This window comes from Leucoraja erinacea, chromosome 6, assembly GCF_028641065.1.
Source record: "Leucoraja erinacea ecotype New England chromosome 6, Leri_hhj_1, whole genome shotgun sequence".
Lineage (NCBI taxonomy): Eukaryota > Metazoa > Chordata > Chondrichthyes > Rajiformes > Rajidae > Leucoraja > Leucoraja erinaceus.
The window spans coordinates 48,075,228-48,090,274 of NC_073382.1; the positions used below are offsets into that span (position 1 = coordinate 48,075,228).

A 15,047-nucleotide genomic window follows, 5' to 3' on the forward strand; every position below is an offset into this window, starting at 1 on the left:
AAGGCCAATTAACCTGCAAACCTGTAAGTCCGTGGGATGTGGGAAGACACTAGAGTACCCAGAGAAAACCCACCTAGAGGGAGATCGTGCAAACTCTGTGATCAGGATCAAACCCGGGTCTCTGGTGCTGTAAGGTAGTAACTTTACCGCAGTGCCACCATGCCATCCCAAGTATACTGTCTATAGTTTGAAGCAATACTTTAAGGCTGATGATAATGTAGGCCCAAGTATGGCAAGTGATCAAAGTAGTTATGCCACTGTGTTCACTCTTTAATTCCTCGAATTCCTCTACAAGGTCAAGCAGCAGACAATAGATACATAACAACTGTTCTCTGTGCGCCAGTGTGCACCAGTACATCCTACTGGCACCTCTTACTAATTATAAACTAGATTTTCAAAGTTTAGAATTTTTAGCATTATTAAAAAATTACTGACATTTAAACATAACATTTATTAATTAAATTAGGCAGCCAGGCCCATGAACAACTTGAGGTCATAGAGTCATACAGTCCTTCAGCCCAACTCGTCTATGCCAACCAATATGACCCACCTGCCCATGTTTGGTCCATATCCTTCTAAACTTTTCCTATTGTTGTACCTGCCCAACTTAAGCTTAAAGGATAACGATCTGCCATAGACACCAACAGTAAAGAACGATATACGTACCAACATGCTATAGTCAATTAAAAATGCATGGCGTAATGGGATAAGTGAGTAATCTCCTCTAATATAGACAGGCAGCACAATTAGTCTGAGGAGATGTCTTTAATGTAGATCAAAAAGTATTGCTGTGGCTAGTAAGCCTGTGGCTAGATACGGGATTATATCTAGGTGCAGATCTTGGACTAAATTAATTATAACCAACGTTACATGTTACTTGCAATACATCCTCCATTGCTTTACTGTAGATGAGTTAATTTTTACAGCTTTATATACATATTACTTCTGCATGCTTTATGTTTGCCCTCTGGGCAATAGCCTAAGAAGGGGGATGTAGATCAAACAGTATTGCTGATTTGATCCATGTCTGGTTTCATAATCCATGTCAGGTTTCCACACAGAGGTGCCATGTAGTACGGATTTTCATATTTTGTACGGAAATGTGATTAGAATACTGATGCACGATTTTGTGTTGTTAAAGATGGATTTTAAATACGGAGTTCAGTTCAGTCTAAAGAAGGGTCTTGACCAGAAACTTCACCCATTCCTTCTCCCCAGAGTCGCCGTCTGTCCCGCTCCAGGTTCAAACAGAGCGCTGTCAGTTTAAGGCGTGGAAATTTAAACAAAGCGCCGTGGGTTCTAAATATAGCGCTACCGGCTGGAGCGCAATGGGCTTTACACATTTCAATGGTCTCTGTATGTATCCAAATTAAAGTTCTTGTTATGATATATAATGACGGTCTCAATAGTACTTTGCATATTTAATACCTCATTTATCCGATCTAGAGCTGCATACTTACTGAAAAGTACAATCACTGTGGTTCTCAAAAGCACAAATCCTGTTCATTATTTGTTCAATATTCTTCTTCCTTGCAGCGATATTGTCGCAGATATTCCTGAATAAAAAAAGAACATAAGATTTGATAAGTTCCAGCTGTAGTGGAAGTGCTTAAGTTGTGAACTCAAATCTAGATGGTCTGAAAAGAGAACTCCTCCAGTTAGCATGTGGCCTCACTCTGGCAATGGAGGAAGCCCAGGACAGGACGGTTAGTATGGTAACGGAAGAGGCGTTAAAATGGGTTTGCAAGCGGGAGATGCAGCAGGCCTTGGCAGACAAGGCGCAAGTGTTGGGTGAAACGGTCACCGAGTGTACACTTGATCTCGCACTGATGTACATGCCGAGCGATGTACACACCAGGCTGAGGCCCGACATGCTGAGCTACTCCCGCACTTGTGTCCTTTTGTGTATTAACCAGCACCTACAGTTCTTTGTTTCTATATTCTGACCCGCTGAGTTACTCCAGCACTTTGTATCCTTTTGTGTATCAACCAGCATCTGCAGTTCTTTGTTTCTACATCCCCCTAATGGCCCACAAAATGGGCATTGGACTGGCATTGGGGTGATAAAGTGGCAGAGCCAGCAATGCCCCTTTGAAAGGTTTTATTGGGGTGTCCTTGCAAGCTATTGGGAAAACCTGGCATAAGCCAGGGATGCTTAAAAGTGATGAGAGTCAGTGGAAGTGGAGAGCCAATGGCATCGTACTGAGCCAGGCCGACCCCTATTTCATCAATCTAGTGCCGCCAGATCAACGCACCTTTAAGTGAGAAAGTTAAGAAATCGCACATCTCTTTGGGTCCAAGACGGGACTTTTTAAGAGACTTGGGAGTTGCAAGAACATGGTGACTCTCTGTGTGCTAATCCAGAAAATAATCTATTGTACTCCTTACTTTACTTTAAAGATACAGTGCGGAAACAGGCCCTTCTGCCCATTGAGTCCGTGCCGAACAGTGATCAGCCTGTACACTAGCCTACACACAAAGGACAACTTGCAATTTTATCAAAGCCAATTAACCTATAAACCTGGATCTCTTTGGAGTGTGGGAGGAAACCGGAGCACCCGGAGAAAACCCATGCAGTCACATAGGGAACGTACAAATTCTGTACAGACAGCACCTGTAGTCAGGATCGAACCTGGGTCTCTGGTGCTGTGAGGCAGCAACTCTATCGCTGCGCCACTGTGCAGTGCCCTATGTATGGTATGATATTACTGGAATAACATACAAAGCATTTCACTGTATCTCTGCACACATTGGCAATAAATGGACCAAACTAAACCTCCTGATACCAGGTGTTGTGTGGTAGTAAAACAAATGTAAAAACAAGGAATTGCAGATGCTGCTTTGCACTGAAGGACACAAAGTGCTGGTGTAACCCAGCGGGTTAGGCAGGATTTCTGGAAAACATTGAAAGGCAGCATTTCTAACCAGGATCCTTCTTCAGACTGATGAAGGGTCCTGACTCAAAGCGCCACCCATCCTTGTTCTCCAGAGATGCTGCCTGACCCGCTCAATAAAACAAATGGCTCAATTTTACACGTTTTGTGGCACCTAATCAAAAAAATTAAAAGTTTGAAGTTAGCACTGCATATTATGGCCATTATGAAACATAATGGATGCATTAGTAATAATCTTTCAAAACTCTTTAGATTCTGGAGTAGTTCCTGAAGATTGGCGGGTAGCAAACGTAACCCCACTTTTTAAGAAGGGAGGGAGAGAGAAAATGGGGAATTACAGACCAGTTAGTCTACCATCAGTAGTGGGGAAACTGATAGAGTCAGTTATTAAAGATGGGATAGCAGCACATTTGGAAAGTGGTGAAATCATTGGACAAAGTCAGCATGGATTTACGAAAGGTAAATCATGTCTGACGAATCTTATAGAATTTTTCGAGGATGTAACTAGTAGCGTGGATAGGGGAGAACCAGTGGATGTGGTGTATCTGGACTTCCAGAAGGCTTTCGACAAGGTCCCACATAAGAGATTAGTATAACTTAAAGCACAAGGCATTGGGGGTTCAGTATTGATGTGGATAGAGAACTGGCTGGCAAACAGGAAGCAAAGAGTAGGAGTAAACGGGTCCTTTTCACAATGGCAGGCAGTGACTAGTGGGGTACCGCAAGGCTCAGTGCTGGGACCCCAGCTATTTACAATATATATTAATGATCTGGATGAGGGAATTGAAGGCAATATCTTCAAGTTTGCGGATGACACTAAGCAGGGGGGCAGTGTTAGCTGTGAGGAGGATTCTAGGAGACTGCAAGGTGACTTGGATAGGCTGGGTGAGTGGGCAAATGTTTGGCAGATGCAATATAATGTGGATAAATGTGAGGTTATCCATTTTGGTGGCAAAAACGGGAAAGCAGACTATTATCTAAATGGTGGCCGATTGGGAAAGGGGGAGATGCAGCGATACCTGGGTGTCATGGTACACCAGTCATTGAAGGTAGGCATGCAGGTGCAGCAGGCAGTAAAGAAAGCGAATGGTATGTTAGCTTTCATATCAAAAGGATTTGAGTATAGGAGCAGGGAGTTTCTACTGCAGTTGTACAGGGTCTTGGTGAGACCACACCTGGAGTATTGCGTACAGTTTTGGTCTCCAAATCTGAGGAAGGACATTATTGCCATAGAGGGAGTGCAGAGAAGGTTCACCAGACCGATTCCTGGGATGGCAGGACTGTCTTATGAAGAGAGACTGGATAGACTTGGTTTATACTCTCTAGAATTTAGGCGGTTGAGAGGGGATCTTATAGAAACTTACAAAATTCTTAAGGGGTTGGACAGGCTAGATGCAGGAAGATTGCTCCCGATGTTGGGGAAGTCCAGGACAAGGGGTCACAGCTTAAGGATAAGGGGGAAATCCTTTAAAACGAAGATGAGAAGAACTTTTTTTCACACAGAGAGTGGTGAATCTCTGGAACTCTCTGCCACAGAGGGTAGTTGAGGCCAGTTCATTGGCTATATTTAAGAGGGAGTTAGATGTGGCCCTTGTGGCTAAGGGAATCAGGGGGTATCGAGAGAAGGCAGGTACGGGATACTGAGTTGGATGATCAGCCATGATCATATTGAATGGCGGTGCAGGCTCGAAGGGCCGAATGGCCTACTCCTGCACCTAATTTCTATGTTTCTATGTTTCTATAACCCAAATTTGATCAAATGATAGATTTGTAAAGGGGCTGTCCCACTTGGGCGACCCAATCCGCGAGTTCTGCCGAGTTTACCCTCAACTCATACTCGCAGCATGGTCGACACGAGGTCATAGGAGGTCTTTGTAACTCTCCTTCGTGCTCGAGAGTAGTCCCCGTGTACTCGAGGCCTCAGCTAGGTCGCGGCGTATTTTTCAATATGCTGAAAAATGCCCACGTGTAAAAAAAGGTCGCTATTGAAAAACATTTTTTTACTCGTGGGTTTAGTCGAAGTAGGTGGTAGTAGGTCGGCATGTTAGTCGTAGGTAATCGATGGTAGTCGAAGGTAATCGTGAATAGTCTTCATCATAGTCGAAGGGAGGTCGAAGGAGATCGAAGGTCATCTTCACTCTCCACTATTCGGTGTCCAATTTTCCCGAAGTTAGTCGTAGCTAGTCGTAGGTAGTCGAAACTAATCTTCAACATAGTCGAAGGAGGTCTTCTACATAGTCGAAGGAGGTCTTCAACATTACATTTTTTTCAAACTCTCCTAAACTCACCAATTAGGTCGCCCAAGTGGGACAGCCCCATAACTGTTTATAAACAGCTTGCTCTAAAAATGTTCTCATTCATTGCACAACATCGAGGAGCAGAACATTAAAAGCATTCAAAACATGACCGAATAGTTACCTGATTTGATTGGCTGCCTCTTCAGCAACCTCTGGGACCATACTTGGCGTTGAACAGACTAAGCTACAACTATTTCCCTGTAGGATTGTGTTTACATCACTGATGGCATTGTGACAGGAAACGCTGAAGAGAAAAACATAAAATGTAAAAGATTCATTACTTCACAGGATTAAGCACTTGCATTGTCCTTTTAGAAAGAGAGTTTTACAGTGTGGAAACAGGCCCTTCTGCCCAACTTGCCCACGCCGACCAACATGTCCCATCAACACTAGTCCCACTCGCCTGCGTTTGGCCCATATCCCTCTAAACCTGTCCTATCCATGTACTTTTCTAATTGCTTCTTAAACATTGCGATAGGCCCTGCCTCAACTATCTCCTCCTGCAGCTCGTTCCATACACCCACCGCCCATTGTGCGAAAGAGTTCCTTCCCCCTCAGATTCCTATAAAATCTTTCCCGCTTCATCTTAAAGCTATGTCCTCCTGTTTTCGATTCACCTACTCTGGGCAAGAGACTCTGTGCATCTACCTGATCTATTCCCCTCATGATTTTGTACACCTCTATAAGATCACCCCTTAACCTCCTGTGCTCCAGGGAATAGCCCCAGTCTGCTCAACCTCTCCCTATAGCTCAGACCCTAGGGTCCAGGCAACATCCTTGTAAATCTTCTTTGCACACTTTCCAACTTGACAACATCTTTCCTATAACATGGTGCCCAGAACTGAACACAATACTCTAAATGCGGCCTCTTATCAACTTATATAACTGCAACATGGCTTCCCAACTTCTATACTTAATACTCTGAATGATGAAGGCCAATGTGCCAAAAGCATTTTGCACCACCCCACATACCTGTGACAACACCTTCAAGGAACTATGCACTTGCACTCCTAGAACTCTCTGCTCTACAACACATCCCAGAGCCCTACTTAAGTGCTGAAGTTGATTATTTTTCTCACTGCAGTGGCAATGCATGTATTAGAATATGGAGCAGTACAGCACAGGAACAGGCCCTTCGGCCCACAATATCCATGCCGAACATGATGCCAAGTTAAACTAATCTTCTCCGTCTGCACTTTATCCAAATTCCTCCATTTCTTGCACATCTGTGTGCCTATCTAAAAGCCTCTTAAATGTTACTATCCTATCTGATTCCATCACCTCCCCTGGCAGCACATTCCAGGCACTCACCACTCAGTGTAAAAAACAACAAGCACATCTTTAAAATTTGCCCCTCTCACCTTAAAGCTAAGGCCCTCTAGTCTTGGACATTTCCACCCTGGGGAAAAGGTTCTGACATTGAACAGGTGGTGGGCATGGATGCAGCCCGTTTTCATGTTGTCCCTCTGAACTAAAAAAAACTAAAAGATGTGAAGGCTCTTTTGTAACTTCTGGAAGTGAACATCAGGCTTGTTGGCCAAATATTTCCATCATCTCAGATACCATAGTCACAAATACTGCAGAGTTGTGGCGAGAGGGATACAAATTAAATCAAGCAGATCACACCACAGAAAGTAACTTACTACTACTAGTTACTGCATAGAAATAATTACACAAAATAAACAGAACAGTACCTGTTATAAAGGCCATAAATGAAAATAGCCAAGCCACAGAGTGCAGGAAGGATGAAGGTGAGTAAAAGAACTTCCATCATAGCAAAATAAAATGCAATCTTTTCACCAAAATAGTTTCTAATCTTCCACAAAGGCTGCATTCTGTAGGTTTTAGCCCACAGATTATTTAGATCCATCCAGCTGTTATGGCGACCTACGAAAAGTTAACAACTCATTAGAAAATAGAACAGCACAGCACAAGAACAGGTCCTTCTGCCCACAGTGTCTATGCTGAACACGATGCCAAGACCAGTGTGGTGTAGATGAGGCTTGTTGGTCAGCGTGAGCAAGTTGGACCCGTTTCCCCGCTCTGTGACTCTCTGACCATCTCTTATCCACCTGCGTATAATCCCGACTACGGGTGCCAGTATGGAGTTAGTACGTTCTCCCTGTGACCACGTGGGTTTTCTCCAGGTGCTCCAGTTTCCATATACTGTACAATCCAAAGACGTGTAGGTTAATAGGCTTCTATAAGTTAAAATGTGAAAGTGGGATAGTGTAAAACTAATGTACGGATGGGTGATCAATGGTTGCCATGAATTCGGTGGGCCGAGGTGCCTATTTCTGCACCGTATCTCTAAACTAAACCTGACTACACCCTCCATGTCCTACTTATCCATGCACCTATCCAAAATATTCTTAAATGCCACTTTCATACCTGCCTCAACCACCTCCCCTGGCAACACGTTCCAGGCACTCACCATCATCTGTGTAAAAAAGTTGCCCGGCCAATCTCCTTTAAACTTTAGGTTCCTTACCGTAAAACTATGCCCCCAAATCATTGTCGTTTCCACCCTGGCAAAAAGGTTCTCACCGTCTACCCTCTCTAGCTCTCATAATTGTACACACCCATCACGTCTCCCCTCAACCTCCAGCATGTCCAACCTCTCCCTGTAGCTAATACCCCCAATCCAGGCAGCCTTCTGGTTAATGTACTTCTAAACAGATTTGGAACTGCTGACAATGGCCCCTCAATCATTATAAAAGGCTACAATAACAACTCACGTTCACAATGCTTGCAAGTAGGTCCGACTGAAACATTGCAATATGCTTCATAAAACCACTGTCAGACAAGAATTTGACATAATTACTTTGGTTACTTGCCACTGGAGCCAACGTTATCATCAGCCAAGGGTTTAAGTATTGCTTTCAAAGCATAGAAAGCATAGTTGTAGCAGCAGTGGTTGAGTTGTCAACTCACAGAGCCAGAGATCCAGGTTCGATCCCAACCACGGGTGCTGTCTGTACAGAGTTTGCATGTTTTGCCTGTGACTGCATGGGAGTTCTCCGGGTGCTCCGGTTTCCTCCCACTCCAGCTCCAAAGATGTACAGGTGTGTAGGTTAATTGGCTTCAGTAAATTTTCCCTAGTGTGTAGGACAGAACTAGTGCGTGGGTGATTGCTGGTCTGTGTGGACTTGGTTGCTGACGTGCCTGTTTCCACGCTATATCAATAAATTAAAAAGCTAAGCTAAAAACAAAAACGGACCATGGCAGAGAAGGCAGAAGTTATGACCTTGTACTTATTACTGAAGTCAATACTTCCTATTCCACCTGTGCAGCTTAAATCCCAGCGGTATGAACATTGAATTCTCCAATTTTCAGTAACACCTCCATCTAACTCTCTCTTTCCTGTGTCCTCATCTACCTATGCCAGTGCACACCCATTTCTACCCCCATCCCATCCCCCTTCCTACCCTCCACACCATTCCCTTCCACTTCCACCCCTCCCTCTGGCTTTATATTACACTTCCCCTCTATCTTTATCTGATACCCTTTTGCATCCTTTTCAACTCTAGTCTTTGTTACTGACTACACCCATCTCCCAATAACCCCCCCCCTCACCTGCATCCACCTCTTACTTGCCAGGCTTTGTCCCACCCCCACCCCACTTGCCCAGTTTTATCTCCCCTCCCATAATCAACATGAGGAAGAGTCCCATTCCAAAATGTTACCTATCCATTCCCTCTAGAAATGCTGCCTGACCCATTGAGTTACTCCAGTACTTTCTGTTTCACTTTGCCGACACTGTCAATATTCACCTACAGTCTTTGGAGCGCAGGAGGATGAGGGGTGATCTTATAGAGGTGTCCAAGATCATGAGGGGGATAGATAAGGTAATTGCACAGAGCCTTTTACCCAGAGTAAGGGAATCAAGAACCAGAGGACATAGGTTTAAGGTGAAATTTGGACACGTACATGGATAGGAAAGGTTGAGATGGGTATGCACCAAATACAGGCAGGTGGGACAAGCAAAGATGGAGCATATTGGCCGGTGTGGGCAAGTTGGGCCGAGGGCCTGTTTCCACGCTGTATGAACCTATGACTCTATAATTCCGCTACAGTTAAGCAAAGAAAGAACTGCAGTTGCTGGTTTAAATCGAAGGTAGACACAAAAAGCTGGAGTAACTCAGCGGGACAGGCATTATCTCTGGAGAGAAGGAATGGGTGACGTTTCGGGTCGAGACCCTTCTTAAGGATCTCAACCCAAAATGTTACCCATTCCTGCTTAAGGGTCTCAACTCAAAACATCACCCATTCCTTCTTAAGGGTGTCGACCCGAAACGCCACCCGTTCCTTCTCTCCAGAGACGCTGCCTGTCCTGCTGAGTTACTCCAGCATTTTGTGTCTACCTACAGTTAATGTGGGCCCTGACACAAAACAGTTTCCTTGCTGTGTGACTCTATCCCACTTGTCATGTAACTTGCACAACTCACCACCATTTTCTTGAACTGAAGATGCTCCAGGTAAATATCCAAGATGATTTTCCGGTCCTTCATGCAGGGTGAAGGCAGATGTAAATGCTTTCTCCATCAATAAATATGATAAGCTGGGAACATTGTTCAATTTTCCATCCTTCTTGTGATCTATTTGTCAGAAAGGACCAAAGTCAGCCATACCAGTGAAGGAGAGGAGAGAATGTTTGTGTTAACGCAGCTTCATGAATAACGAGAGAGGATAATGTGACATACGTCAGCTTGGACTGAATTCTGTCATTCGCTCATTTAGTTTAGTTTAGAGATACAGCATAGAAACAGGCCCTTTCTATCTGACACACTGTGGACGTTTTACAAAAGCCAATTAACCTACACAACTGCATGTCTTTGGAGTGTGGAAGGAAACCGGAGCACCCGAAGAAAACCCACAGGGTGACAGGGAGCACACATTGTCAAGATCGAACCTAGAGCTCTGGCGCTGTAAGGCAGCAACTCTACCGCTGCGCCACCATGCCGCCCAGTGTTCCACTGTGAAATTTGACCGTGACATTAGAATATAAGATACCGGACCAGGGGTAGTCTACTCTGCTCCTGAGGTCTGCTCTCGTGATCAGTCACATGATGAACCATTCTCACTCTCAATACCACAATGGAAAGAAAAACAGTCAACGTTTCAGATTCACAGTCCTTCGCAAGTTCTAAAGAATCACAGATATTATGTTCAGGTTCATTATTGTCCCTGACCGAGGTACAGTGAAATACTTTGTTTTGCATGCTTTCCCATCAGATCAGATAGTACTATACATAAGTACAATCAAGCCAAACTCAAGTACAGTAGACAGAGCAATGGGAAAGAGACAGAGTGCAGGATATAGTTGCCAGCACTGTAGCGCATCATCAATAGACAATAGGTGCAGGAGTAGGCCATTCGACCCATCAAGCCAGCACCACCATTCAATGTGATCATGGCCGATCATCCACAATCAGTACCCCATTCCTGCCTTCTCCCCATAGCTCCTGACTCCGCTATCTTTAAGAGCCCTCTCTTGAAAGTATCCAGAGAACCGGTCTCCACCGCCCTCTGAGGCAGAGTATTCCACAGACTCACATCTCTCTGTGTGAAAAAGTGTTTCCTCATCTCCGTTCTAAATGGCTTACCCCTTATTCTTAAACTGTGGCCCCTGGTTCTGGACTCCCCCAACATCGGAAACATGTTTCCTGCCTCTAGTGTGTGCAAACCTTTAATATATGTTTCAATAAGATCCCCTTTCATCCTACTAAATTCCAGAGTATACAAGCCCAGCAACTCCATTCTCTCAGCATATGACAGTCCCACCATCCTGGGAATTAACCTTGAGAACCTAAGCTGCACTCCCTCAATAGCAAGAATGTCCTTCCTCAAAAATTGGAGACCAAAACTGCACACGTACTCCAGGTGTGGTCTCACTAGGGCCCTGTACAACTGCAGAAGGACCTCTTTGCTGCTATACTCAACTCTTCTTGTTATAAAGGCCAACATGTCATTCGCTTTCATCACTGCCTGTTGTACCTGCATGCTTACTTTCATTGACTGATGAACAAGGACCCCCAGATCACCTTGTACTTCCCCTTTTCCCAACTTGACACCATTTAGATAATAACCGCCCTTCCTGTTTTTGCTACCAGTGGGTAACCTCACATTTATCCACATTAAACTGCATCTGCCAAGCATTTGCCCACTCACCCAACCTGTCCAAGTCACCCTGCATTCTCATAGCATCCTCCTCACAGTTCACACTGCCACCCAGCTTTGTGCAAATTTGCTAATGTTACGTAATCCCTTCATCTAAATCATTAATATATATTATAAATAGCTGCGGTCCCAGCACCGAGCCTTGCGGTACCCCACTAGTCACTGCCTGCCATTCTGAAAGGGACCCGTTGATCCCTACTCTTTGTTTCCTGTCTGCCAACCAATTTTCTATCCATGTCAGCACTCTACCCCCAATACCATGTGCCCTAAATTTGCCCATGAATCTCCTATGTGGGACCTTATCAAATGCTTTCTGAAAGTCCAGCTACACTACATCCACTGGCTCTCCCTTGTCCATTTTCCTAGTTCCTCAAAAAATTCCAGAAGATTAGTCAAGCATGATTTCCCCTTTGTAAATCCATGCTGACTCGGACCAATCCTGTTACTGCTTTCCAAATGTGCCGCTATTTCATCTTTTATGATTGACTCCAGCATCTTCCCCACCACCGATGTCAGGCTAACTGGTCTATAATTCCCTGTTTTCTCTCTCCCGCCTTTCTTAAAGTTCCAAAGTCTTGAGCACTGCATTCTGTTTCTTCTCTTTCGCTCTATCTACTTGAGTTTGGCTGACTTGTTTTCAAGTATAACCCATAATGGAGTTGAGGTGAATTGGACAGTCCCCTAGCTATGCAAGGTCTGTTCAGGAACCTGATGTCAGAGGGGAAGAAGCTGTTCCTGAGCCTGGTCCCAATATGTTGATCTTTTTTTTTTCCCTGCCAGGCCCGCTGAGTTTTGCCAGCATGTTTGTCTTTGTTTCAGATTTCTGGAGCCCGCAGGTTTTATTTTGATTCCCAAACACCATTTGATCTCTTTCCACTTACCCCTTTAAAAGCCTACCTTTCTTGGTGTCATCAGTCTGAATAAAAGGCTGCATTTCTATATCTTCATTAAAGTTAGCTGAAACAAACAGCAATATAATTAGAAGAGCGGCAACTGAGTCCTAAAGAGTTTAAGAAGGAACTGCAGATGCTGGAAAATCGAAGGTACACAAAAATGCTGGAGAGACTCAGCGGGTGCAGCAACATCTATGGAGCGAAGGAAATAAGCAATGTTTCGGGCCGAAACATTGCCTATCTCCTTCGCTCCATAGATGCTGCTGCACCCGCTGAGTTTCTCCAGCATTTTTGTGTACCTAAAGAGTTTAATTACTATCTGTATGACTATCACAACCAAATATTGTCTGGCTTAGCTGACAGTGGGGTGTACTTTAAATAGAAAATACTAAATAGAAAAGTTGAAACTTAAATTCATGGCTCCCAAAAGTTAAATAGAACATCATGGGAACGGCCCTTCTGCCCACAACGTTTGCGCTGAACATGATGCCAAGTTAAACTGATCTCATCTGTCCGTACATGATCCATACACCTCAATTCCCTGCCTATTTAAAAGCTTCTAAAATGCCACTGCCTCCACCACCCCCCTGGCAATATGTTCCACCCCATACTGTTAAAAAAACCTGCCCCGCTCATCACCGTTAAACTTTCCCCCTCTTACATTATAGCTATGCCCTCCAGTGTTAGACATTTCCATCCTGGGAAAACAGTTCTGCCTGCCCTATAGATAGATTAATAGATAGATAGATCCTTCATTGTCATTCAGACCTTTCGGTCTGTACGAAATTATGTTGCCTGCAGTCATGCACAGAATCAATAATAACAAAACATACAATAAACACAAATTAACATCCACCACAGTGAGTTCACCAAGCACCTCCTCACTGTGATGGAGGCAAAATCTTAGTCTCCGTCTCTTCCCTCCTTGTTCTCCCTCTGCGCTGAGGCGATCGATCCAGGCCGAAGATGCCGCTCTCCAGTCCAGTGGACCTCCGTGGTGATGTCGCTGCTGCCGAAAGCCGGAACGCCGTCTCCGCTCCAAGACGGCCCACCACAGCCTCAGCTCCGGGCCGCCGCCCCAGCTCCAGGTCCCATAGTCTCCGCTCCAGGTCCCGCAGTCTCCGCTCCGGGCTGCCGCCCCAGCTCCGGGCAGCCGCCCCAGCTCCAGGCCGCCGCCCCAGCTCCAGGTCCCATAGTCTCCGCTCCAGGTCCCACAGTCTCTGCTCCGGGCCGCCGCCCCAGCTCCAGGCCGCCACAGCATCAGCTCCGGGCCGCCGCCCCAGCTCCAGGCCGTCGCCCCAGCTCCGGGTCCCATAGTCTCCGCTCCAGGTCCCGCAGTCTCCGCTCCAGGTCCCGCAGTCTCCGCTCCGGGCCGCCGCCTCAGTCTTAGCTCCGAGCCCCGTTGCATCAGCTACAGCCGCCGCTGAAAGCCAGAAAGCCGCACCAGCAAGTCGGGCCACCGCTGCCTTAGCCCCGAAGATGGCCAGCCTCTCATTGGTAAGTCCTCACAGCAGCACTCACCTGCTACAGCCCTGTTCCCACCCTCACCTGGCTCCTGTACTACCCCACTCACTGTCGGGGAACACGATGTCAGACGGGTGCTCCTGGCAGTGAACCCCAAGAAGGCTACCGGCCCAGATGGAGTCCCTGGTAAGGTGCTCAAAGCGTGCGCCCACCAGCTCACTGCCATCTTCACCAGAATTTTCAATCTCTCCCTGGCCCAGGCAGTTATTCCGTCCTGCCTAAAATCAGCCACAATCGTCCCTGTGCCGAAGAAGTCTCCCATCACCAGCCTTAATGACTACCGTCCTGTTGCCCTCACTCCGGTAATCATGAAGTGCTTCGAGAGATTGGTCCTCCAGCACATCAAGGACTATCTACCACCAGACTTCGACCCCCACCAATTCGCTTATCGCCAAAACAGATCCACAGAAGACGCCATCACCGTAGCTCTCCACTCTGTGCTGAGCCATCTGGAGCAGGGGCAGAGCTACGTCCGGATGCTTTGTGGATTTTAGTTCAGCCTTTAACACAATCATCCCGGACATCCTCATTGGTAAACTGGTCACTCTCGGCCTCCCCACTGTCACATGTGCCTGGATTAAGGATTTCCTCACAAACCGGCCCCAGACTGTGAGACTTGGCCCCCACCTCTCCTCCACTCGCAGGTTGAGTACCGGTTCCCCACAGGGCTGTGTGCTAAGCCCCCTCTTATACTGTCTCTACACCTACGACTGTAGTCCGGCCCACAACAACAACCGCATCGTCAAATTTGCTGACGACACTACTGTGGTCGGACTTATTTCAAAGGGAGACGAGGCAGCCTACAGAGAGGAAGTCCTGAAGTTGACAACCTGGTGCTCAGAAAACAATCTGGCTCTGAACACCAGGAAAACAAAAGAGCTCATTGTCGACTTCAGGAGGCACAGCACCGACTTAGTCCCCCTACACATCAACGGCGAGTGTGTGGAGAGGGTCAACACCTTCCGGTTTCTCGGCGTCCATATCGCGGCTGACATCTCCTGGACGGACAACACGACAGCGGTCATCAAGAAGGCTCAGCAGCGGCTGCACTTCCTGAGGGTCCTCAGGAAGCACAACCTGGACTCTAACCTGCTGCTGACCTTCTACCGCTCGTCCATCGAGAGCCTGCTGACATACTGCATTACAGCATGGTATGGCAGCTGCACCATGGCAGACAGGGAGAGGCTTCAGAGGGTAACCAGGACAGCGCAGAGGATCATTGGTTGCCCTCTCCCCTCCCTGATGGACATCTACACCTC

At 46.2% G+C, this 15,047-nt stretch overlaps 1 protein-coding gene across 2 annotated transcripts in view; it reads right to left on the reverse strand.

Annotated features, from left to right (window-relative positions):
• The window catches only part of LOC129698083 (anoctamin-7-like), a 73,832-nt gene that overhangs the window by 53,903 nt on the left and 4,882 nt on the right, over positions 1-15,047 (reverse strand). For both annotated transcript variants that reach the window (XM_055636950.1, XM_055636948.1), the window contains exons 4-8: positions 12,269-12,328; positions 9,640-9,789; positions 6,886-7,078; positions 5,313-5,435; positions 1,461-1,556 (exon numbers count right to left, since the gene is read on the reverse strand). In XM_055636950.1, the coding sequence (XP_055492925.1) occupies positions 1,461-1,556; positions 5,313-5,435; positions 6,886-7,078; positions 9,640-9,789; positions 12,269-12,328 (622 nt within the window). The remainder of the gene's footprint in view (positions 1-1,460; positions 1,557-5,312; positions 5,436-6,885; positions 7,079-9,639; positions 9,790-12,268; positions 12,329-15,047) is intronic.